The sequence below is a fragment of the Falco naumanni genome, chromosome W (genome assembly GCF_017639655.2).
Source record: "Falco naumanni isolate bFalNau1 chromosome W, bFalNau1.pat, whole genome shotgun sequence".
NCBI lineage: Eukaryota > Metazoa > Chordata > Aves > Falconiformes > Falconidae > Falco > Falco naumanni.
Window position 1 is genome coordinate 700,021 of NC_054079.1, and position 26,429 is coordinate 726,449.

General features: G+C 38.5%; 1 protein-coding gene and 1 long non-coding RNA gene across 3 annotated transcripts; one reads left to right on the forward strand and one right to left on the reverse strand.

The window, feature by feature from the left end:
• Nucleotides 1–930: 930 nt before the first annotated feature.
• Nucleotides 931–22,714, forward strand: LOC121080614 (polyadenylate-binding protein-interacting protein 1-like). 2 transcript variants are annotated; one of them, XM_040578757.1, is made up of 11 exons: nucleotides 932–1,264; nucleotides 3,076–3,257; nucleotides 9,615–9,803; nucleotides 12,886–12,998; nucleotides 14,932–15,043; nucleotides 16,322–16,447; nucleotides 17,437–17,543; nucleotides 19,260–19,377; nucleotides 19,504–19,558; nucleotides 20,173–20,266; nucleotides 22,361–22,714. In XM_040578757.1, the coding sequence occupies exons 1-11, from the start codon at nucleotides 1,057–1,059 to the stop codon at nucleotides 22,452–22,454; spliced, it is 1,398 nt and encodes a 465-aa protein (XP_040434691.1). In that variant the 5' UTR covers nucleotides 932–1,056; the 3' UTR covers nucleotides 22,455–22,714. The 2 variants fall into 2 exon arrangements, with proteins under 2 accessions (XP_040434692.1, XP_040434691.1); XM_040578758.1 differs by lacking the exon at nucleotides 20,173–20,266 and having other exon boundaries at nucleotides 931–1,264.
• A 1,108-nt stretch (nucleotides 22,715–23,822) lies between these two features.
• On the reverse strand, nucleotides 23,823–24,918 carry LOC121080587. Its single transcript, XR_005825429.1, has 2 exons — nucleotides 24,800–24,918; nucleotides 23,823–24,730 (listed from the first exon to the last, which is right to left on the reverse strand). It is a non-coding gene; the product is annotated as an uncharacterized LOC121080587 (long non-coding RNA).
• Between the last annotated feature and the right edge of the window lie 1,511 nt (nucleotides 24,919–26,429).

Sequence of the window (26,429 nt, forward strand, 5' to 3'; positions counted from 1 at the left end):
CGTATGATTGAGAGAAGTGCCTACTAGTCCACCAAGACACAGCCCACCACCACCAAAATATGTTGAAACAAATGACATGTAAATAGTGTGAAAGTATTGAAATAATGATTTTCAACACTTTCAAAGGGGGGAAATGTTGTCGATTTGTTAAAGAGTTGAGATCAATTGATTTTATTGGTTTGATTATCTGATTTTATAGAGTTATTTTATAGAATAGAAATATAGGAAGATGATTATTTAGTAAAAGTAGTTGTGAGACCCTTTATACATTTTGTACTAAGGCCAGAAGAATGGGTTGGAATCATTGTTGAAGCTTAAGTAATAATTTAGGGTTTGAAAGGTTTCTTTGTATCTAACTAGTCTTCTGTATAAAGAAAGTATATTGAGATGTCAGAATGTAGGATTAATGGGAACTGGGGAGAGTCGACTGGAACAGCTTGTAGTTACCTGCCAAGAAACCGTGAACTTTAGTAAAAGGTAATTCCGGCAGGGGGAGATCGCGACCACCGACTCATATACCACCTACCCAAATCGTACCCCAGAGCCATTTCTGGACCTTTCTAAGCTTTATTGCGCAGAATCGGATATGGGAGGAGAATATGTTAATGTTTTCTGGGAAATGTTATGATTATGCATGAATAATTAATGAATATGTATGAATAAGCTCTATATATGGAATCTGCTTTTAGGACCTGGCGTGCGTTGATCGCGAGAGGACTCGCTCACGCACCCGGCCGTCAATAAAGAAGTGTCTGCTTATCTACATCACATTGGTGTCGATAAGTTCTTCATTCCGAGATTTCGGTAACAACCCGGCGGGCCACCCTCCACCCCCTCGCGGCGGCGGCGGGCGGTGCTAGGCCCCTGCGACGCCGAGGTTGTTATGGCAACGGGTTGTGCGAGGCCGCGAGGGGGCGCTGTGAGCCACTCTGGGTCGCGACCATCGTGGCGGTGCGTGTGGGGGTGAAACTGAAAGTGAAGGGCTTGGGCCGCGGTGAAGCGGAACTGAGTCGCTGGCTCCTTCCCATGAGTGCCTGAGCTACTCCCGGCCCGAGCATGTCGGATAGTTTCGACCGAGCTCCAGGTGCTGGCCGGGGTCGAGGAGGCAGCGTGGGTGTGTCGGAGAATGGCGGTGGGGCCTGTTTCGGGGGTAGTGGTTTCCACAGTTCAGGCTCGGCTGAGCAGCACGAGTCAGGCGGCCTCTTTCCGCAGCAGGAACCGTTGCGGCCTCCGAGGACGGCGCCGCTGGGCACTGGAAACGCAGGTACTGGCTGCCGTGCAGCGGCCCCCTCCGCTTTTCCGGGGGCCCCTGGTGCCGAAGCTGTTGGGGAGCGGCCTCCTAAACTCCGGCGCGTTCCCTTCCTTTGCGTGCACTGCCCTGCTCCCGCTTTGCTTGCTGCTCCGACCCCACCCCCCCCGCCCCCCATCCCCTTCGCCGTTCTGTTGCGAGTGGGGTCCCGGGACTTACGCGCGCGCGCGCACACACACTCCTCCCTTCGGCCTGCTCACAGAGACGCGTCCTTTCTCCCACACCCTACACCTAAGTACTGAGTGGCCACCATGGCCTGAGGGCTAGGGCTCTGCGCATCCCGGGCGCCTGCCTGGCTACTCACGGCACGGTATGGAGATGAGCTGCGTAGTTGGCCTGACAGCTGCACTTTTCCTTAGATGGAGTGCTCATGTTTCTGAGCTATGGATCAGTGCCTAAGTAAAGGTGTGATGTTGCTTTGCAGCCTGCTTAACAACACCTCTCTGTCCGTCCCTCCCTTTCTGTGCCTGCACATCTGTATGTGTGTTTTATCCATTTGTTAATCTGATTGCAAATGGTGTCAGTCTTCCCCTTATTGAAGAGCTCTTTAACTCTGATCTAAAGGTTTACCAAAAAATAAACCCAACCCAACAGTAACATAAAGTATTGTTTGCTGGTTAGCTTTTTCAGGTAGATATCAGATTCTGTTTTCAATAAATTTAGGAGCTAATCTATAAAGATAGATTTGGAAAATGTGGTTTAAAAAAACCCTGTTACATAGGGTTTTTTTGCAAATGGTGTACGAGAGCGATGATAGTTAAGTGTCTTTCAGGATTATGCTAAAAATTACTCATGTCTTCCATTTATTGACCTTCAAAGCCTTGCCTTTGCATCTGAAATCTATGAAAAACCCACAAAACCAGCAATCATATCAGAAAAATATGTACTAGTTTCTCAGGTTAGCTCTTCTAGAAAACATGTTTTCATAGTGATATGGAGAAATAGTGTGAAATGGGGACGCTTAACACCGACTGTGATTGTATATGTCTGCTCAGGAATGTGGGTATGGTGACTGGTCATGGGTGCGGTGTCTGGTCACACAGGCACACAGCTCTGAGGAGACAACTACAGTTTTGAGGAGACGCCTGCCCCTCCTCCTCTAACAAAGGGGAGACGGGGAGACGCCTGCCCCTCCTCCTCTAACAAAGGGGCTATTTAAAAGAGAATGAGAAAAGATGAGAGACATTCAATGCTATCTAGAGGGAGGGAGTGCTAAGTCTCCTTGCTGGAGAAGATCGGATGGTCACAAGGACATGAATCACCTACAAACCTGCAAGACCACCATATTCCAGGCAAAGGACTGATAAGCTAATTAACATACGAAGCGGGGTTTAGGTAACGAATATGTATAGGCGTTAATTGAATATTCATTTGTTTCATTGTATAAATGTGGGATGGTTCCTCACTTCGGGCATGCACGCTTGTGGAGGAGCGATCCCCCGTGCATCTGCGCGCAATAAACATACCTACTTTATAACTTTCGAGTTAGAGAGTCTAATTCCGCACGTCAATAGGGGAGGAGAAGGCTCTTTCCCCCCCATTTTTTTGTGTCACCTTCACATGAACATTGTGTTTGCTTTCTACATGACAGAAAGGCATCTATAGTTTGCTAAAGTGAAAACTTTATCCACGTTTAAGAAGAAAACAACATATTTGAAGTATATTTCTAGTATAAGTGTATTTAAAATCCAAAAAGTGATGTACTCTGTGTGAATAAATACGAATTTAGCAATTTCTAAGAAAAGCTGTTAACAAAAACTTTTCAGAACACCTGCAACTTGCAAGAATTCCATCTGGATCGCAAGATAAAGTTTTAGTTCCTGATTCTGGACCAGAAATGGCTGAATCTCAGGTGGCTGTGGCTCCTGTGGTAACATCAAAGTTGTCTGTTAAAGCACCTGAGTTTTATCCATCAGGATACAACCAGAACTTCAATCAGAACTTTGCAGTGAGTGTTTATCTTCTCTTTTTAGTATGTAAAATTTACTTATCTTCAAATTAACAATGTTTTCTTGAGATCTTGTGTATCAGATAACTTGGATGCTGCATTTGCTGAAGAGATTCCAAAAAATTCAGATGACAGCCTCCAGAGACACAGTCAGAATGTTAAGTGATAATGAGTGAATGTTATGCTGCATGTGAGTGCCTTTAGTGTGAGATATTTTGCTAAAGCTTGCTGCACATAACAGCATTCCTTGTTGATTACACCAAGCATTGATTATACCCAACATCAAAGTAAGCTGTCTTTTTGGTGACTGCCTCTGTTGTAGTTACATCTGCACTGCATTTTAAGTAAAAGCTTAGCTGCACTTTTATTCAGATTTCACAGGTTTTTGAAGCAAGTGTGGGAGAAAGCTTGAACTTTAGTTTTTTGAAGCACAGGCTTTGTCTTTCCTAAATTTATTGTGCTATAGGTATGATTGTCCATGACTGCCTAACTTCTATGTACTATTGTGTGTATGTGTCTTTTTAATTCCTTCAGTGATATTGTATTGCCAAAGGGCAAAAAAGCAGGGTTAGGCTTATTCCTAGCAGTTAACCTACCCGCATACGTAATATGAAATATATTTGCAGCCAGACTAAGGGTAATCTCAGATCAATATTGTAGGTTTGTTACATGATAAAAGTTGATATTTCTTATTTTCTATTCCCCTTGTCTTCCATATTATTGCTGCACTAATTCTACTCCAGGGAAGATCTATGTGAATTCTTGGAATATCTTTTTGTTATGTTATGCAAGCAGACAAATTCTGGTACTATATATAAATAGATGGGAACTATTTTACAAATACAATCAAGTGATAATCAACAATTATACTGAAACAAATAGATTTTTCATAACTTGCAGAAAAATACTTTATTTGAATGCTAAACATGGTGGTTTGGTGTTTTGAAGTTTTTTCCTCATAGTAAAATCTATGTTGTCTGGATGTTACCAGCTTTGCCAGCTTACTGAATAAAATCACTATCCTGGATAATACAAGCCCATAGCCAATATACAACTGTTGACAAATGCCAATACGAACATGCTTCAGTGAATGGATAATCTAGGGGGAAAAATGCTACTTTGCCCCATTATGTTACATGTTTCCTATAAAGAAAAAATGCCATTTTGAATGGCATGCCTGTGCATATGTATAATTACAAAGTTTTGAGGCCAGCAGTGTTGCTTTTTAGGTTTCATAAACTGGGTCCACCTGCAATAAAAATAAGGAATTTAACATACCTTACTATTACACAGATTTTTATCATGAATTTTAGAATTTGAATCAAAACAAAGTTTTGAGAAACTTCTGTTTTTCTGATTTAGAATTAATAAATTAGCTTTCACTTATAATGTTGCCTGGAATTTTTAGATCTGAAAACTCACATTGTTTTTGCTATTTATTAGGCATTTATCGTTTTAGAAATAATGTGTTGATACCTTGTTTGATTGTACATTACTGTAATTACTATGTGTGTCCATATAACACTTGATTATTAGATTAATTAATCTCCAGTTAGTTCTGATACTCAAAACTATTGGTTACCTATGGAGATACTTTAAGGCAGGGGTCCTCAAACTATGGCCTGCGAGCTGGATACGGCCCCCCAGGGTTCTCAATCCGTCCCCCGGTATTTACAGACCCCCCCCGCCGGGGGTTGGGGGGGGAAACCAAGCAGCCGCAGATGACTGCCTGCCACTGCATCCGCGCCGGCCCTGGTTAAAAAGTTTGAGGACCCCTGCTTTAAGGGGTACAGCATCCAAGGCATACTAGAATTTTTAGAAAAGGACTGTGGTGGGTTGACCTTGGCTGGATGCCAGGTGCCCACCAAGCTGCTCTGTCACTTCCCTCCTCAGAAGAACAGGGAGAGGGGAGAAAATAAGATGGAAAAACCCCAACTTGTGGGTCAAGATAAAGGCAGTTTAATGAAGCAATAGCAAAAGTCACATGTAAGGAAGCAAAGGAAACCAAAAGATGTTATTCTCTACTTCCCATCAGCAGGTGATGTTCAGCCACTTCCCGGGAAGCAGAGCTTCAGTATGTGTAGCGGTTGCTCCAGAAGACAAATGTTGTAAATAACGAATGCCTCCCTTCCTCCTCCTTTCTCTTAGCTTTTATATCTGAGCAGACGTCACATGGTATGGAATATCCCTTTGGTCACTCTGGGTCAGCTGTCCTGGCTGTGTCCCCTCCCAAGATCTTGCCCACCCCCAGCCTACTGGTGAGGAGGGAGGAATGTTGGTGCGACAGCCTTGATGCTGTGTGAGCACTGCTCAGCAGTAGCCAAGACACTGGTACATTATCACCACCTTTCTAGCTACCAATGCAAGCACAGCACTGTGAGGGCTGCTATGGGGCTCAGCCAGACCCAATACATCAGGACTTTGGGGAGGAAAGACATCTGTGGTATTCTCTGTTTCTATACAGCTGTCTATCCCATAGGAATTTGTGGATGTCTGCAGTAGAATTGGTGACTAGATTTAGGTTTGGATTGCTTGTAGGAAATGTCAGGCTTGTTTTCTGGCATGGGTATATGAAAATAATATGGCTGTCACTCCATCAGAAGGGCATAATGTTCTCACTTATAGTTTTAGGAGTGAGATTTGTATTATCTTAGGTGGAATCTTCCCCCCTGCGCCTCTTTTTTTTTTTTTTTTTCTTCCCCCCCCCCCCCCATGTGAACCTATACACTCCTGTTAGCCAACTACTGTTTAAAAATAACCAAGAGGAATTTGCTTTACTTTCCCTTAACTGTTACAATATGTGGTGCTGTCTTCTCTGTTAAATCTTAACATCTGCCAGTGAGAAACACAAGTGGTTTATGTCTAGAAGTTACTGGAGTAAATCTAATTAGTTTTGATAGTATCAAGTGTTACTAATTTACCAATATACAACATATAATAATGTTTGATTTATTAATTTATGTTCCCTGGAATAGTTACTAAAACCTAGACTGCCTTTGAAGTTGCATATTTAGTATAGGTAGATGAATGTGGTGCTGAGTTTAGCCTCTGTGTTTAGTCTTTTAATTACAAAATGGGAAGAGGAGTATGAATACAGGGACACCAATATACTAAATGGGATTGGAGCCCCTTCCAGAACAAGGATGTTTTCCTCCAAGATTGAATTTTTATCAGGTGAGGTTGAGAAGATACCTTCCTCTGTGCTAAATGAGGATCTTGTAACAACCTGATGGCTGTCAGAAAGAGCAGCAGCTTTTACTAGCTACAGCAACTGTATCCCTTACAACCTGTATGGAGAGGTTTTGAACAGGTGGTTTGGAGAGATGCTAGTTCAGCCATATGTGACTAAGCTGCAGTTGTTGTAAGGTAATGTCCTAGTTCTGTGGAACAAAATAGTTTAACTTTATTGTACAGAACTTTTACTGGGCCATTTGAAATTGCCTAGTAAAAGCTGATTTCCTTTAGAGAAATAGAGTATTTAGCAAGTTACACAGAGGCCTGTTAGCTTTTATTTTTGGCTTCATAAGCTCCAGTTAGAATCGTAGAATACTTTAGGTTGGAAAGGACCTCTGAAGTTCTTCTGGTTCAATCCCCAACTCAAAGCAAAACCAATTTGGATCAGGCTGTTGAAGGCTTTATCCTTATGAGTAGTAACAATTTGCCACCATTTTCTTAAACCCTTTTTTTTTTTTCCTATTTCTGGTGCGACACATTAAGTAACTGTCTTCAGTATTCACTGGGCAAATATTCTACTTAATTAAATATCTGTAGTGGGTTTGTGTGGCAAGGTTTTGATAGCAGAGGGTCTATAGGGGTGGCTTCTGTGAGAAGATGCTAGAAGCTTCCCCTATGTCTGATGGAATCAATGCCAGCCGGCTCCAAGATGGACCCACTGCTGGCCAAAACCAAGTCAATCAATGATAGTAGTGCCTCTGCGATAGCATATTTAAGAAGGGGGGAAAAAATCTGCACAACAGAATTGCAGCAGAAGAGAGGAGTGAGAATATGTGAGAGCAACAACTCTGCAGACACCAAGGTCAGTGCAGAAGGAGGGGGAGGAGGTGCTCCAGTTGCTGGAGCAGATTCCCTGGCAGCCTGTAGTGAAGACCATGGTGAGGCAGGCTGTCCCCCTGCAGCCCGTGGAGGTTAACAGTGGAGCAGATATCCACCTGCAGCCTGTGGAGAACCCCACATCAGAGCAGGTGGATGCCCAAAGGAGGCTGTGACCCCATGGGAAGCCCATGCTGGAGCATGTTTTCTGGTGGGACTTGTGACCCTTTGGGTGACCCATGCTGGAGCAGTCTGTTCCTGAAGGACTGCACCCCGTGGGAGGGAGCCACACTGGAGCAGTGTGTGAGGAACTGCAGCCTGTAGGAAGGACTCGTTGGAAAAGTTCATGGAGGACTGTCTCTTGTGGGAGGGACCCCATGCTGGAGCAGGGGAAGAGTGTGAGGAGGAAGAAGCGACAGAGGCAATGTGTGATGAACTGACCGTAACCACCATTTCCTGTTCCCCTGCACTTCTTGGGGGGGGGGGGGGGGAAGGTAGAGAAATCGGGAGTGAAGTTATTCCTGGGAAGAAGGGAGGGGTGGGGTGAAGGTGTTATTAAGTTTTGATTTTTAGTTCTCATTATCCTACTCTGGTTTGAATGGTAATAAATTAAGCTAATTTCCCGAATTCAAGTCTGTTTTGCCTGTGACATAATTGTTGAGTGATCTCCCTGTTCTTATCTTGACCCATGAGCCTCTTGGTTGGTTGTTTTTTTCTCCCCTGTCAAACTAAGGAGGGGGAGTGACAGAGTGGCTTTGGTGGGCACCTGGCATCCAGCCAGGGTCAAATTACCACAATGTCATAAGAAATGTTTCTAGTTTTTATTCAGTTATATTGATGTGTCCCTCATTAGCTTACGTTGTATACCCTTACAACATGGATCTTTGAAGAATTTTGGAAAATCTGCATTTTCCCCCACACATTCTTCACAACTTGTGAAATTAATGTCAGTACTTGATTTTCATCAGTGTATAGCTGTCTTGCTCCGCAGTTCATATCCAGGGCTTTTATCTTTCACAGATTCGTGTTGTTTCACAGTAGAGAAGAGACTAAAGCACTTTGAAGACAGAAAGTAAAGATATCCCCTCATTAAGGGAGGGGTGGTGGGGAAAAGGAGAATATAATTATTGACTTTATAAATATATTCATGTCCACTAAGTAAAGAAGAACTGGTTTATCATTTTTAGCTCATTTTTTCATTACAGTAGATAGGTGTTAAATCTTTTTCATGTTAAATAGTAGATCAGTTGAGAATTCTGATATCCTGTATGTTACCCTTATGTCTTGAATCACTAATTAGAAGTCAGTTCTTTAGCAATCTTTTTTCAGGCTCCTGTTTGTGCTTCTGAGATCTCATATGAGATACTTCTCACAATCTTTTGTATAGTGTGACAAAGTAAATTTTTTGTACTGTTATTACTAGTTACATCACAAAGTATGTTGCTTCCTATGTTATTCCTCTCATATACTAGCATTGTAATAATTCAGAACAGCATTGACTTTAGAGACTGTTGCATACATTCATTTTTGAATGGACAAAATTAGCAGCCTTCTGTTCCATCAGCAGAAGCATAAACATTGATAAAGTGGTATTGTTCCCAGCTCCCCCTTTCTTTAGGGACTAGGTGCATTTAGGTCTGATTTTTAACCTCAGTAACTGCAAATTAATGCAATACCATTTGAATAGTTTCATTTCATGCCTTGTAGTCTTTCATCCATTGCCAAGAGATGCAAATTTGTTGACTTTAAAAGATCAGTTTTCCTGGCTGTGTTTTATACATGAGAATGCTATGCTGTACTGTATTTCTGTAATTTCTCCCCCTCCTGCATATTTTGGAGCATTTTTGCACTCTATGTAAGCTCAAAATATTTTGTTTCCAATTTCAGTTATTTTTCCTTCTACAGTTCATATATCTGTAGCACAGTTTGTGTGCACATCAGGAAAGAGTGTTGAGCCTCAGTTTGGTAGTTTTATTCTTTACTTTGTTAGTTGATCTTACACCTAATTTGGCAAACTGATTTCTTTTAAATCTGTATTTTGATGTCTTTTGCTGGGAGACCCTAATCTATAAAAACATGTTACCTAGTTCTTAAGATGATAGGACTACTGGAGCATTCTGATACATTGAGGTCTATGCTCTCTAAAAATGTTTAAGTGAACTGTGTAATGAAAATCACTATCAAATATGCAGAGCATCAGGAGTTACTCAAGACTAAGGACTATATGGTTACTTCAGGAGATAATAAGTGTAACAACTTTATTTTAGGTTCCTTTTAAATAGCTGGTATATTGTTTCACTACTATAGGATTCATCCTTTGAAGATGGATATGATGGCTATCTGACTTTGGCAGAATATGTACAAGACTTCCTAAATCATCTCGCCGAGCAACCAGGTTGTTTTGAAACTGAAATAGAGCAGTTTGCCAAAACACTGAATGGCTGGGTCACTGCAGATGAAACTTTGCAAGAACTTGTTGAACTCGTATATCAGCAGGTAGCCTGTGTATTCTGTCTTACAACACGGATGTTATGTCTCTGTTACCTAGTGTCCAAGATATGCATGCTAGTATTATTATATAATTGTCCCTACATAGTATTTTAACAGTTTGATTTTTTTCTTTTTAGACTGAAACGTACAGGGAAAGATTTTTCTCAATAAACTGAAATGATAGCTCAAGTATGGGATACTTGGCTGGTTGATAGATTTCCATGATTTACTCAGTTTCCTTTGCTGTGTATTTGAATCTCCTGGGTCACATACTAGAACTGAAATTACAACAGTTATAAAGGAGTTACATTTGAATTGCTGGATTTATATAGTATGGACTGAATAAACTCTTAAGCAATGTCAGCTGTACATTTTTATCCTACAAAAAATTCTTCATAATACTTAGATATTTAATTCCTTGGTATTTTAAAAAAATAAATTTATACCTACTGTACACATCACCCTTTGGGAAATGCTCTTTTACCGACAGGCTTTGTTCTTCATTTGGAATTATACCTATTTCAGAATAGCGTAGTTGGAAAAAAGGAAAGCTAGTCTGCTGGTAACTAGGTCCAGTCCCATTGATGGCCATGGAAATGAGGACAGAGACCTTGAACTGAACTCTGTACTAATTGGGGAGCCATTGGAAAGAACAGCTTAATGTGTGTTGCTAAGCAAATGAGCTGCTGTTACAGTTTTCTGGGCTTGCTGCAGGGAATGAAGTCATGCTTGTGCTTGCTATTTATTACATTGGGGGTGTCACTTTCCTGAGTTGCTTTCAAATTCTGCCTTGAAGAATGTAAACTTTATTTACCTTTTAAATGCAAATACTTGCAGAATTTTTTTACTGTGAAATAATCTGGGGTATGTAGAAGCTGCATGACTAGTCATTGTACAGAACTGTAGAGTCTTAAGTTTCTTATTATAATTACATAATTGATGCACGTTTAATTCAGAACAGTTTAGTTAGATGTTAAGATTACCTGTTCTGTGTTTGGCAGCATCATTTTCCCATCCTTTATTTGGACTCATGGAGAATAGTTAATAAAAGATGAAAATATTCCATATAACTTTATTGGAAGAAAAAAAAGATGAATTTATCCTATTTATAACTTTATATATGTTAAATAGACTCATTTAATGTAAGTCTTTTAATGTTGCCCCTTCTTCTCTACCTATTTAAAATGAGTCCAATGTTAAGGTTGGCTATGCCTTCCTTAACTGAGAAGCATTGAGTGTTATCAGTCTGAAATATAACAGTTTTATGTGAAAAATAAAATTTAGCTCAATGCAAAATGCTGTCCTAGTATCCAAAAGCATATGATTTTAGCTGTTATATGTCTGTGTACAATAGTGTTTGAGTGTCAGTCAAATATGCTTATTATTCTTCTGTCGAGCTTCTGCTCAAGTATTTGTTTCCTCGTCCTGGTTTATCACAAAACTTCAATTAAAATTGCTGAAGTATGTTTATAAGCATCTGCTTCAGTGATGTTTGAGCAGATTTATAGATGCTAGGTTTGTGAAGGAAAAAGGCCAAAATGAAAGAAACCCAAGTCCTGTACAGTCTTCTCTTCATCTGGGTATCGGGTATCTTAGCCTGTCTATAAGAATGAATTATCTACTTCCCCCTGTTCTTCCTAATCCATTTATGTCTCAACAGAGTGAAGTGCCAGTTCTCTTGTCTTCCAAAAGCTGAACACTCTGACTTCATGGATTAAGAATCTTGACTGTTTAGTTAATACAGTGGATAGTTGCTGTTACAGCAACTAAAATTTCTCAAGATACATATTGGTAGACTAGCCTTCATGTTTAGATTGTAACTTTTTGAGTTGGAGGTAAACTGGGATTACCAAGCAACAGTAATTCAGGGAAGATGTTATTATACTATAATGATTGGTTATGAAGATGATGTGAGGTGGTTTTCTTTGGTCTCTGTGTGCTATGCCAGGTCATAATACCCAAAATCGAATTGTTTCAGTATTTGATGCAACCACAAATACAGACCAACTAATTAGGAAGATAATGGTTTTAAAAAATACACGAGGTTTGAGGAAGTCGGGTGTGGGTTTGGTTGTGTTATTTTTAGGAAAGAGTAATTTAAGTGATGTTTTTTGCCTTATAAAAAGGGAGGCATCTCTTCTAGTCCAAGGAACTGATTGAATCAAAGCACCAAAAAGCTCGTTAGCTATTTCACATGCCTCTTACGGGAAACTAAAGTAGAATTGACTATCTTAAGTAATTAATTTAAGTAATTAAATTTGTTGTATCTTCCAAAGATACCTCAGTTCTTTCCAGCAATGTTATGCACATAGTACAGTTACATTGAGTGTATATTTTCCTCTGCCCGTAGAAGATAACTAGCTATAATGCAATGACATGATAATGGCAAGATGCTTTTTTCAAACATGTTAGAAGGAGAAGTATGCAAGCACATCTATAGCACTAATAGATGATCAAGATGTAAAAGGAACGTTCAAAGATGATAAAGCCAAAGGAGAAATTTAATGAATTATAAGTATCCCTGATTTTGGTTTTTTTTTTTTTTTTGGTAGAGTTACTTAGACCAGAACATTTTTTCACTGAAGCTGTATCTGAGAAATAATCTCAAATTCAACTCTTGTTAAAAGAGAGTTCAAAACAAATGAGCAGTAATAAATGGCCAAAATAAGGGAATGTTCTGCTTTAAGTTCTAAGAGAGGTTGAATGTAGACACTCATGGATTCCCAATTACTTTTTTCATCTCTTGAAATTTTCAAGTATCGGATTTAAAGCAAAATATTTTTCAGACAGTGTGTGTTGTGGAATCTTGTTGCCACCACCTGTTTTTAGATGATAAAAGTATAAATGTTCAACAGTAACTGTATTTGTTTTAGAAAAAAGGACTCATCAAGAGCTATTAACTGTAATGATACAGTTTTAATATCTGAATCAGGAGTTTGCTATTCTGTAGTTTAATTAATCTTCTGCTCTTCAATTATCTAGTCAACTGTTGTTAAACACAGTTTTCCAAAAAGCTTTTAAAGGCATTTCCTGATAACCTAATAATGACTTTTATGAATAATTTATTTTTCCATTTTTATTTTGGAAGGCCACATCTGTCCCAAATTTTTCCTACATGGGAGCACGGTTGTGTAACTATCTATCTCACCATCTAACTATTAGTTCGCAAAGTGGGAACTTCCAACAGTTGTTACTTCAAAGGTCAGTGTCAGCATGTTATTTTAAGTGCATTACTTTCTTAGGTTGTCTTCCTCTTTTTGTATGTAACTCTTAACATAGCATGCAAAGAGGTACATATTTAAAATAGAAGTTTAGATTGAGGATTATTAATGCACAGGTACATACTGGATATCAAATACATATATTTAAAATATTTTTATATTTTTAAATATGGAAATAGGGCTCAATTTGGGGTTCTGTAGGCTCTTTTGATCTGTGTATATTACACTGGTACTGAATTACAGGGTAAATGTAATGCAGTACATAGAGAGAATCCCCAACCCTGGACTGAAAAGCTAGTCAACTTTAAAAGTATACTAAATGCACATACATGTACTGTCCTTGTCCTTTGACTCTTATTCCATTGTGTTTTTTCTTTAATTACTTTTCTGGCTGCAGTTGTTGTGTAAAGATTATTCATTGATTGGCTAACTGACTTTACACCTATTAAGTAGATGCATAAAATCCAGGATAAATTTCTTCAATTTTCAGTTACTACAGAATTTGAGGGCTTATGGTTTAATAATTATTAGACTTCATAGTTGATAAAAAAAGCAATGTTTTTCAAATGGATGCATTTCCTTTTAAATCTTACTGTATGACATTTGAAGGAGTAGTACACTTCAATACTTAAGAATTCTTTAGAAATTAGCCTTTTTTCTTTAAGGACTTTTGGCTTTCTAAGCTTCAGACTTGCTCCTTATTTTAAAAGTTTCATTTAGTCCACTTATGTTTAGGAGCAAAGGAATGATAAACTTAAAAGATCATCAAAATGCATTGCTGTTAATTGAGAATGGTACCTTATGGAGAAGCTGATTTCCACCCCCCCCCCCCCCCCCCCCTTATCCCAAAGCAGATGAGTCTTTTTGCCTTCAAAATTATCACTTTTATCTTGTGGTTGGCTTTGGTGGGTGTTTTTGTTTTTTGTGTGTGTGTGTGTTTGTTTTTGTTTAAACTATGTTTGTTACTTGAACAATACATTGAACGAATTCCCTGTTAATGTTGGATTATCTGACTCCTGGTTTTAGAGCCAATCCAACGGATAACATTCCTTTTGGCACCCTGAAGCCATAAATTTAAAGTTGTTTATGTTTTTATTGCTCATATGGATGGAATTGGGGGGAAAGAGGGAGATAAACAAGCTAACAATATGAATACAGAGAACTCCTGTTTCTCAGCCTAAGTTTCTGCTTCAAATTTTTTTATTTCAACTCCTTAGATTAAGAGAAACTGAGAAACTGAAAAATTTATTACATAACCATTGAGAATATGTTGGAGGTTGTCTTGCTTTCCTTCTTATTTCAAATATTTTTTAATTTGGTTTTGAACTGCTATGTGAACTTGTATATTTTTGACACGGTTGTTAAATACTAGAAAATTACCCCACTGCCATGTTATCTTAATCCTCAGTATCTGCATTTATATCTAAATTATGCATCACTTTCACTTAAAATGATGGGATCAAGAATTTATTTAATAAGTGTAAAGGCATCTAAGACAACGTGGGCAGCACCCTGAAAGGGGGAAAATGTCTTTCAGAGTATACCTACTTTTATTTCTGTTATGTTTGGATGCCTATGGTAAACTTCCTGGACCCATATTCTAATATATAAACTGTGTAACTTAACTGTCTTTTGATTTTTACAGGTTGCAATTTGCTCTATTTCATTCTGCTGTCTTGGACATCTTAGTGCTTTAAAACAATCTTGTAATCATATGTATTCATCTAGAAGAATAAAAATCCACATTGTCTTTGTGAAGTCCTCTTACTTCCTTCACAAATGCTGAATGCTAGGAAGTATGATTTAACAGTTTTAATGCAGTGAATAAGTTCTTAGCATTCTATTAAATAAGTAGCATGATACATATGTTGGGATGTCTACAGATTATATGATTTTTGTTTTAATGTCTTCAGGTGTCAAACAGAGTATGAAAACAGAGATGAAGCTGCCAAAGGAGACAAGACTACTAGAAAACAATTTCATGCCTTTGTGTTGTTCTTAGCTGAACTTTACGTTAACCTAGAGGTAAGATGGCAGTTGCATGTCAGATGGTTCTTCATTAATTTTTGTTGTGTTTAGGTAAACACTAAAATGGAATATCATTTGAGATGTGTTTTTTTTAAGGGAGAGGGGAATAAAGTAAAAGAACTTTAGAACGGTTTCATTATAATGTGTGTCCAAGAAACAGATAAACAAAAAAGGACAAGATCATCAGAAGAGAAGTCTATAAAGATTTTTTTTTTTTAATAAAAAGAAAAATTAGTAAGAATTCATAAAAAGAGCCAGCCATAAATCACCTTTGGAATTAAGCTTTTGGTATTTTCTTTTGTCTGGAACAACTACCAGATTATTGCACTTAACCGACATAGGAAATGTTACAACCTAGCAGAAGCAGATCAGTATCAGTAACCCATGTAAATCAATATTCAGCTACTAATAGGAGCTATTATCAAATGCTTGAGGAAGATGTGGGAATCTTCAAAATGAGCAATTAAAAATGCAGACCTTTAAAGAGATTTCTTCGAAGGTTGAGTCCTAGGCTTATGCATAAAGCATGAAATCTTATATTTAAAACAGTTTTTTGTATCTGAGGTACAAAAAACTGTATGTGCACATAATTCTTTTACTCTTATACCTGTGAGTTTGGTAAGGTCACTGACTGCTGTAGTGCCCTTAAAAATATTTTTTTCACTGGATTATTTCAAAGATTTGATTTAAGCAGACACCATAAAAAATGTTCTGCTGGCATGAGGAAAGAAAACTCTCTGACTCTTCCATTTTTGTTCATAAGTGGGCCTTGAAATCTAGTTTTCACTTGCTAGAATTAAAAAGGAATTTTTCCAAAGGATTTGGGGGAGGCGGAGCTGCCCAGATTGGAGTATACCATTTATTTTTAAACTGTTTTCTATAATTTTTAAATGTATCAAGTGCCTTCTGGAAGTAAGCTACTCTACAGCTATAGAGAATGCATAATGTAGGATGGGAAAGAGCACGGGTTTCTGAGAATTTGGGATGATGTGGACTACTTGCCAGGCATTTTGCAGCTTTTCTTTGCAATTCATTAGCAAAGAAACAAAATGCTATGCAAGCGTTGTTATGTATATGTCAGAATACTAAGCATACTACTCAAAGTCTGTGTTCTAGAATAGTTACAGTATTTAGCATATTCTTCCAACTGAAAAGGTCAGCAATGTTAATCACAAATCAAATCATACAGCATTTGAGAGAGAAAATGTGACTAAATTAATTTCTAAACCTGAAGTCTTTTAGATGTGGTTTGTTTTTTTAAAATATATTTTTCAGATTAAAGGAACAAAGGGACAGGTAACACGTGCAGAAATTCTTCAAGAAGGCCTTCGGGAATTACTAAATGCGCTCTTCTCTAATCCTGTGGATAATAATTTGATGTGTGCAGTGAAACTGCTGAAGGTGAGACAGTAGTTTTAAAAGAAGAAAAATTAGTTTTTAATTCTTTTAAATATATCATCATAGTTCTGAATGAAAGACGGAAGCTCATGAGCACTACTTGTTTATATAATGTAGATCATAATATATTTTAAATACAAATACTAAGATACTTTGATTTTTTTTCTTCTTAAGATTTTTTTTTTCACCTGGAATAAGTAAAAATAGGATACGTGACAGCTGACGGTAGAAAGTGAGGAAAATGAGACATGGTCATATATAGTTCCTGCTGGTGAACCAGTGTGTGTGTGTGTGTGTGGGAATCAAAAGCCTATTTCTTTGTGCCACAGGCTAGAATGGATTTCTGGGCCACAGATTCAAGATCCAGCCTAACAGAGTTAGCCACAGCACATGATCCCTTCTGTAGGTCAGCACTATAGTATGTGGTTAACAGCTATAAATGAAGTAATATGGAGAGATTTCTAATTATGGGTAATTAGAAATTGATAATTTATTAGGTAAAAGGATGGGAGGGAGTGTGTCAATGCATCCCAAGTAACAGGATGGTCAAATGCAATCTCCATGTCCCACTGATGCGCAACTTCAGAAAGATGAAGTGTAATGATTTTTCACAAGAAATCACTGCAGTATTAAAAAAAATAAATTGTTAGATGTATGCATTTTGTTGTAATGTGACTGTTTCACAGTGTAATTAAATTGCTGGAGAGTTGTTTCAAAATCATGTTTCAAGACTGAAAGGAGGAAAGTGAACTTCTAGGCAACATAAACATTGGACATAGAGTTATTTTAGACTACAGACAGTATGATAAACTATGCGCAAGGTCTATTAATCTGTTTAGTAAAAAGATATAGGAGATTGGGACCTTTGACCCTCTGGTAGTTGCACACTGCATCTAAATGTTATGGATTGTTACAGAATCTCTTCTGTTGACAGTTTCTTAAAGTTTATAATTTGTTTAAAAAAGAATATATTACTAATTCCTTGTCTTTAGTTGACAGGCTCAGTTTTAGAAGATGCCTGGAAAGAAAAAGGAAAGAATGATATGGAGGAAATGATTCAGAGAATTGAAAATGTTGTTTTGGATGCAAACTGTAGCAGGTGAGAAGATAAATTTGTGTGCACTGATTTGTTTTTATATTAAACGGAACACCTTAAAAATCTTCAAGAACAAGGAACATGTCCAAAACTACCTTAAAAATTTACATTTATGAAAAATAAGGTGATATTTGGTCACTTCCTATGTAACAAAAAGTAATTTTCAGTTGGGATGTGTGTGTTTGTTTCACTTTTGGGTTTTTTTTATTTTTATCTTTTATTAGAGATGCATGTTTCACTTAATGAGATGGTGGTGTGTGTTTGGTGGTTTTCTTGTTTGTTTTGTTTTTTTTTAAAAACCTTTAAATGTTGAAATCTCCCTTAAGTGCTTTAGGCTATAAAAGCATGTATAAATAAAAAAATGCAGTACTGGTGATATCTCATAGTTTATATTTAATGCTGTTATATTCAGATTTAAAAGTATAGTATACAAATCACTATAAATGTAAGGGCAAAATGGAATATGCTTTATTTTTCTTCTCCCTGGAGAATATATGTTTTTGGCAGGTTCTTAGTACAAGCTGGAAAAGAATAAATAGTTGGCTAATGTATTCTGTTTCTCAATTTGCAATTAACTGCATGCATGAGGTTATCTTATTCTGCCTGCTGTATTTCATCCTCATTCTTGCAAACTTACTAAAAAACATATAGAGGGTTCAGATGTTGTGACCTCAACTCTTTCCATACGGAGGGAGGACAGCATGTAGCTTGTAGCATCTGTTGGTTAAAATTTAGCTGTCTCCCAGGGAAGATGAGGAAAATCTTGCTTCAGGAACCAGAGAAAATAGATAGCACAAACCCAAGGCTTCAAAGACACAGAAGTATGAACTTCTTTTAATACAGGAAACAACTGATGATATTTTTTTTTCCTCCCCTTAATGAGACTCACTGAACTTTTCTTCATGGACTTGCTTAAAAGAAGAAAGCAATTTCTTTTATTCTAGGGATTAAATGGATGGTTGTCGCAGCACTCCCCAAACTATCAAGCTGCAACAAGGTCTTTTACCATCTCATACCAACACACTCTTCATGCAGGTCCCTCTGCTGCTTTTTCCTTGTCTTTCCTCACCCAGGGCATACATTCTCTCCTCTCTCTTCTTTGGCTACTCCCTCTTCATTACCTGCCCAACCTCTCAACAGAACCAGCCACAGCTGCACCTTATCTACATCAGCCAACCCGCTGCCCCTGAAGCCAGCCCACAGCTGTATATTATCAATGTTAATTAACCTGCCTTCATTCCTCTACAGATGGTGACATCTAATGTATTGGAGACATTACTTTTCATTGTTGACTACAGAACTGCAATGTGATTTAGAGAGCTAAAGTTAGGAGCATAAATTAGATGATTAAAATACAATTTGAAGATCACCCCCTATTTTCCTCAGTACTATCCTTTTATAAGAAAAGGATTTATTCCTCAACTTGTGCTGCAGGTTTCATATCTTGATTTAAAAACTACAGCAGTTTCTATTTCATATGGACTCCTGCACCACAGAGGAAGTAGAGGGAGTGAGTGTCTCATAATTGAGAGGGACACATAAAGCATCTAGACTTGCAGGAGAAAAAAAACCCTAACTCAAAATTATCTGCAGACTGGACCAAATTTTGTCCTTTTGGGAGCTTTTATTGACATTTAGAATCTAGTATATGCAAGATATAGCCCAATTACTGCTTAGCACAAAACATTCTAACTTTTATGGTGCTTCTGTTTATTTCAGAGATGTGAAACACATGCTTCTGAAACTAGTAGAACTACGATCAAGTAACTGGGGTAGAGTTCATGGAACTTCTCCACATACAGAAGCTACCCCTGAAAATGACCCAAACTATTTTATGGTAAGAATGTAGACAACTTCAGTTCCTTAATGTGAATTTAACTTGATTCATAGACAATCATATTGCTGAAAGCTGCAAACAACTGTCTCTGAACGCATATAACTTGCTGTATAACTTTATTCTTAGAATGAACCAACATTTTATACTTCTGATGGTGTTCCTTTCACTGCAGCAGATCCAGGTATGTCACAAGCTTAGCATACCTGTCTTCTCAGTCTTCTTTAAAAAGTTGTAATTAAGTTTATGTTCTGTTGAAGTACATAAAAAGTTGTTCTTAAAATATCTGATACTCATACAACTTAAGACAAAATTATGTCAGAATTCCTGGTTTAGTGTAACACATGCCTTATTCTGTATTAAAAGAAGGTAAATGCTTGAAATGGAGAATGTGCATTTGAGTTCATATAGTTCAGAAGAATTTATGCCATAGTCATCGGCGCTCGGTACCTCCAGGAAGCCAGAAATCTTCAAGTCATCTTTTGTTTGTCCTTTGTTAGTAGCAAAAGGATTTGTTTCTGCCTTGGTTGGTTTGTTTTCTATAATCTGAGCACAACATGGCATGACATCATTTGAGGTAAAGACATCTGTGACTACCTTTACAGTTCTCTGGGAAGATAGATATCATTCTTAGAGGTTGATTAATGTCCTGAGAAAACTCTGTAGCAGGAGTTTTTTTCTATAATGTTTCATGCCACTTACAGTTTCATTAAATAGGCTATTTTCAAACTGTATAGATGTATGTTAATTTAGAGGGCTAGTCTTGTGTATTACTTGGTCTCATTTTTACTATGCCAGATTACCAAGAAAAATACCAAGAGTTGCTTGAAAGAGTGAATTTGTTTCCAGATTATGAAGAAAATGGAACAGATTTATCAGGACCTGGAGATCAGTATGTTTTCTTTTTGAGTGATAGTTGGCGGTGGTTTTTATTTGTTTCATTGTTTTGGGTTGGTTTTAACAGTAGTTATTTTTACTGTAGACTTAGGAATCCAATCTTGACAAAAATGAAACTAAATAATATAATTATTATTTAGCTCTACAATGGAAGTTATGTATTTGCTCAGGTTTAAGTTGGTTTGTAATCACACAAGTTTGAAACAAATTTTATCTTTATCCAACTGAGTAGGGCAATTAAATTTCAGATATTTTTTGCACATGTACAAACATACTCTCTTCTACATTTAAAAAAAAAACATGCAAGCAAAATGAAGCACCAGACCTTCAGGTGTTGGTAGTGAGGCAACCTAAATTCAACTGATGCACATACACATCCTAACTAGAAATTACAAAATTTTCAGTGTCTTTCAAAGGGAGGAGGTTATTAAGTTTCTCTCCTCAGGATAAGTAGCATTCCCTCAATTAAATGGCTGTTCGGTATTTCTGTAGAACAAGAAAAGCAACCTAATGGCAAAAGGGGAAGCAATAGATGGGAATATAGTCTGATTTTCTGACGTTGGTTTATAAGAATTTGATAGGAAAACAGTGAAAGAAATACAGTCTAAAATAAATTGCTCTGAACTTTGTACTCATCTGGTTGAAGGAGGAGTTTCAGATCATTATTTGATACTCAAAAATATTTTCAGTGTTGTGTTTTGTGTGATAAGAGTGCTGGTCTGGATTGATGTTTTTATTAGTAAATTAGAAAACTTAGGTGACACCTAGCTCAGGGGAGTTGCAGGAGCTTTGGAAGATAAATTAGAGATGTCATCAGAAATCAACAAGCTCATACTGTGGAAAAAACTACCCTCATGAACTGCTGTACTTAGAACAAATTAAATGCAAAATGGAGGCAGACAGCAGTTAAACACAGCAAATCTGAAGTGACATGTGGAAGACTGTGAGTCAACCTTCATGCAAGGTGACTGTGGAACCTTCTTTATTGAAGTCTTAAGAAAAGCTCAGACAAATCTGTCCTGATCCTCTGTCAACTATTTCTCATGACTGACATCAGGGAGAAGGGTTCTATGTTGAGTTCCTTTTAAAGTCTATACTTCTACAGGAAAGGAGGAACAAATAAATATGTAGACCGCTTCTTTAATGTGTATGCCGATTCCCTTGTTTGGAACTAAGGCACAGAAGATAATAAGCTGGGCACCTGAAACTAATGCACACTTTGAGAGTCAATAGCTGCTGACTTATTTTAAGGCCATTTAGAATTATATACACTATCATGTTCAAGCTACAACTCTGTTGTCCTAGTTTATGGTGAGGAATGCTCCAGTTGGACTTAAACAAGGAACACTCAAGTTACTTCCCAATAACTGTGAGGAGAAAGCAAGCTATTCAGTAATCCTCATCGCTTCCCAGCTTTATTTTGAAACTCTGTGGTAGTCTCCACTCTGTGCAATACTGATTATCATTAATGGGATCCGGTCTTTTCTCTGACCTAAATGAGACTGATTTTTTCTGAAAGGCTTGTTACCATGTAATAGAAGGTAATATAAGGCAGATGCAAAAGGGAGGTAAATTAAGTTTGCCTTCTTTCATATATGAACAAATAGGAATACAGGTTTTTCTATATAAATATATTTTTTCTGACTAGCGTGCAACTGAGAAAGTTGATGCAGTATTTGAACTTGGATGTTAACCAACTATAATTATGCTAATATTATGCTAATTATGTTTTTGTAAATACATCCGTGCAAGTGCATTATTAAATCTAGGAAAGTTTTTATCGTATTATTGTATTTTGCCATCATCTTGGAAATTATTTTCATCTCTTAATCTGTGGACAGCATAAGATGATCTAAAATGGTGAGTGTAGCAATTTGTATGTATCTATGCTGCTTTAAGGCTTCTGTTTGTTTTCCTAGTACCCATAATTTTTTTCTTCGTCACCTTTTAGTAAATGTCATAATTAACTACTACTTATAAAGCTCTGTGTTATATTTGACATCTACATAAATATTTCACTTATTTACTGTTTCTGAAAACCTGTATGTAAACTTAACATTTTTTTGTGGGGTGTTTTTTTTTTTTAAAGGTATTTTGATGACCTTGATGACCAGATGGATCCAGAAATTGAAGAAGCATATGAAAAATTCTGTCTAGAATCAGAACATAAGAGAGAACAGTGAGATGTTACACATTAATGTTAGATTATTAAACCAGTTTAGGTATGGATAGAATACAGGGGGATACAAAAATTGTAGCAAAATAAGGAAGTTTACCTTAGTACTTGGAAAAAGTTATATAATTTCCATTTTGTTAAACAAAATCTGCCAAAACCTGTAAACTTATGCCCTGTAACTTAAAATGCTGTGTATATATCATAGTTTATTTTATGAACAGGTATATGAACAATGTTTTGGCTGTAATAAAATTGATTTAAAAAGTATCATAATGGAAATTAAAATTTAATGGAGAACTGTCCCATAAAATTTCTCTGAGGGGGGATAAAGGGGAAGAATAACTTAATCTAAATTGAATTGCTTGCTTGGTTTAGTATACATTAGGACTTATCAGATCTTGTATATGGTAAAAAGGTATTTAACTAAAGAGCATATGATCCAAATACAGACTTATTTTACTTTATTTTTTAAGATCAAAATCATGAAATCATGAGAAGTGGTTTGTGAAGGATTTGTTCAAAGGCTTGCCATTGCTCAGGGTCCATTTCAAATCATTCTTTAGGGTCACGTGATAGAGAGGGCTTACAATCATATTGTTGTTTGGAATGTGCAAATGTTCAGCCATCCCCAGGAAAGCAGGGCTCCATCACATGTAACGGTTACTTGGGAAGACAAATGCCATAATGCCAAATATCCCCCCCTTCCTTCTTCTTCCCCCAGTTTATATACTCAGCATGATGTCATATGGCATGGAATACCTCCTTGGCTGGTTCAGGTCAGCTGTCCTGGCTGTGTCCCCTCCCAAGTTCCTGTGCCCCTCCAGCCCTCTGGCTGGCAGGGCCCAAGGAACTGAAAAGTCCTTGACTTAGTATAAACATCACCCAGCAACAACTAAAACCATCAGTGTGCTATCAGCATTGTTCTCCCATCAGAGCCAAAACACAGCACGGCACCAGCTACTAAGAAGAAAGTGAACTCCATCCCAGCTGAAACCAGGACACTTCTGCTGCTGTGTTGTCCCATATGATGATGTCATCAATGTATTGCAGATGTCCTGGAGCTTCACCCTCTTCCAGTGCAGCCTGGATCAGTCCATGGCAGATGGCAGGGCTGTGTTTCCACCCCCGGGGCAGTCAATTTCAGGTGTATTGGATGCCCCTCCAAGTGAACACAAACTGTGGTCTGCACACCGCAGCCAAAGGGATTGAGAAAAGCGCATTTGCACTATCAGTAGTGGCATACCACTTGGCTGCCTGTGACTCCAGTTCATATTGAAGTTCTAGCATGTCTGGTACGGCAGCACTCAATGGTGCCGTGACTTCATTCAGGCCATGATAGTCCACTGTTAGTCTCCACTCTCCATTAGATTTTCACACTGGCCATATGGGGCTATTAAAGGGTGAACGGGTTCTGCTGATCACTCCTTGGTTCTCCAGTTGACAAATCAGCTCCTGGATGGGAATCAGGGAGTCTTGGTTGGTGCAGTATTGCCACTGGTGCGCTGTTGTAGTAGCAAATGGGCACCTGCTGTTCCTCAACTTTCAGTAACCCCACCACAGATGGATCTTCTGAAAGACCAGGCAAAGTAGACAGCTGCTTGATTTCCTCTGTTTCCAGGGCAGCTATACCAAAACCCCACCAATATCCTTTCAGATCCTTGAAGTACTCTCTCCTGAGACAGTCTATGCCAAGAATACATGGAGCCTCTGGGCCAGTCACAATGGGATGGTTTTGCCACTCATTCCCAGTCAGGCTTATTTCAGGCTCCAATACAGTTAGCTGTTGGGATCCCCCTGTCACTCCAGAAATACGATTGGGTTCTGCCCCTTCATAGCTTGATGGCATTAGGGTACACTGTGCACCTGTATCTACTAGAGCTTTATGTTCCTGTGGGTCGGATGTGCCAGGTCATTGGATCCACACAGTCCGATAAACCCAGTTATCCCTGACTGGAGGCAGGGTGCCTCTAATCCTGGATGTAGGATTCCCCACTAGGATGGTGAGTGGTGTGAAGCAAAGATTGTGATGGAGAGGAAGTTCAGCAGAGGTAAGTATAGGGACCTGCACCTAGGGAGGAACAACCCCATGCACCAGTACAGGCTGGGGGTTGACCTGCTGGAAGGCAGCTCAGTGGAGGAGGACCACAGAGGAAGACCTGGTGGACAGCTAGTTGCCCGTGGGCCAGCAGTGTGCCCTCGTGGCCAAGGCCAATGGGATCCTGGGGGGCGTTAGGAGGAGTGTGGCCAGCAGGTCGAGGGAGGTGATCCTTTCCCTCTACTCTGCTCTGGGGAGGCTGCATCTGGAGTGCTGTGTCCAGTTCTGGGCTCCCTGTTTCAATAGAGGCAGGGAACTCCTGGAGAGGGTACAGGGCTATGAAGTTGATGAGGGGACTGGAGCATCTCCCTGATGAGGAAAGGCTGAGAGGGCTGGGCCTGTTTAGCCTGGAGAAGAGAAGACTGAGAGGGGATCTTATCAATGCCTACAAATATCTTAAGGGCGAATGTCAAGAGGATGGGGCCAGACTCGGGCTCTTTTCAGTGGTGCCCAGTGACAGGACATGGGGCAACAGGCACAAACTGCAACACAGGAGGTTCCACCTGAATATGAGGAAGAACTTCTTTACTTTGAGGGTGATAGAGCAGTGGAACAGGCTGCTGAGAGAGGTTGTGGAGTCTCCTTCTCTGGAGATATTCAAAGCCTGCCTGGATATGGTCCTGTGCAACCTGCTCTAGGTGATGAACCTGCTTTAATAGATGGTTGGACTAGGTGATCTCCAGAGGTCCCTTCCAACCCTGACTGTTCTGTGAATTATCAACAGTTTCCAAATCCAAAACATAGCCCAATACTAGCTATTATGAAGAAAATTAACTCTATCCCAGCCCAAACCAGTACAATGCCACATGGCTATATGACAAATAGCATACCTCATCCTTCTCCCTGTTTTGCCATTGGTACTGCTTTAGTAGGATGCATGATTGATGTCATATAATAGAGAAAAGCCTGTCCCAGCACCCTGAGCCCTGCTACTGACAGGGCAGCACACAACTCATAGATCTAGTCTTATTGTTGATTTTGATCAGCGCTCAGTGGAAAGGAACAGTATGTTTTTCTTTGCATTTCCCCTTTGATAATACACCTTTAAACATCCATGAAATATTTATTTTCTTATCACAGTTGTAGTCATTGTCAATTGTATTTTTCTTTTCTGCAGACTGCTCTGATTCTTCTACTGAGACCACTTCTTCATTGCTCTACTGTGATTCCTGTTGTGGCTCTCACATTAAAGTTTATTATGCACCTTTTCAAGCTTAAGGTTTCATGGTGCTTTCTTCCCTGGATGATGTTCATATCCTGGACTTCTCAGCTCATCTGTGATGGGATTCATCATGGCCTTTGGATCTGCCCATTTGGAAAGACTCTTCCTTTGCCATTTTGGCTGTATGTAGCAATTACAGCATCTTTTCCTCATCTATGTTCATTTATTATGTATTTAACAGGTAGTAGAAAATTAATGTATATAAAACATGGAATCTGCACTGATGTATAAGGATGATGGATCTTAAAAGTTGTTTATATTATTACTTGAAATAAGCTGAACGTTTATCACTGAAGTTGTTCACTTATGTTCCCTACAGCTTCCAAGTTAGGCATTTTAAGCCTGTGGAGCCAGTTACAGCTCCTATGACAATGCCTTGTGGTCATAGAAACCTATTTCATGAATGGTAATAATTTTATATCTATACATTCCCCTTGTAAAATATGTAGTCTTCCATTATAGTTCATGCATAGCTAGCTGATTTTTAAAGTACTTAGTCTCTCTGTAGTAATTACATTACATTTTACTGTCATGATGCCATTTATCTGATCACCATTTATTTTGGATTTGTATTCTGCCTTTACATAATACATTTCATATAGATAGCGTTTGTATAGTGCTTCAAAAATGTATAGTACTATATAAATGCTAAGTATTAGTGAGAA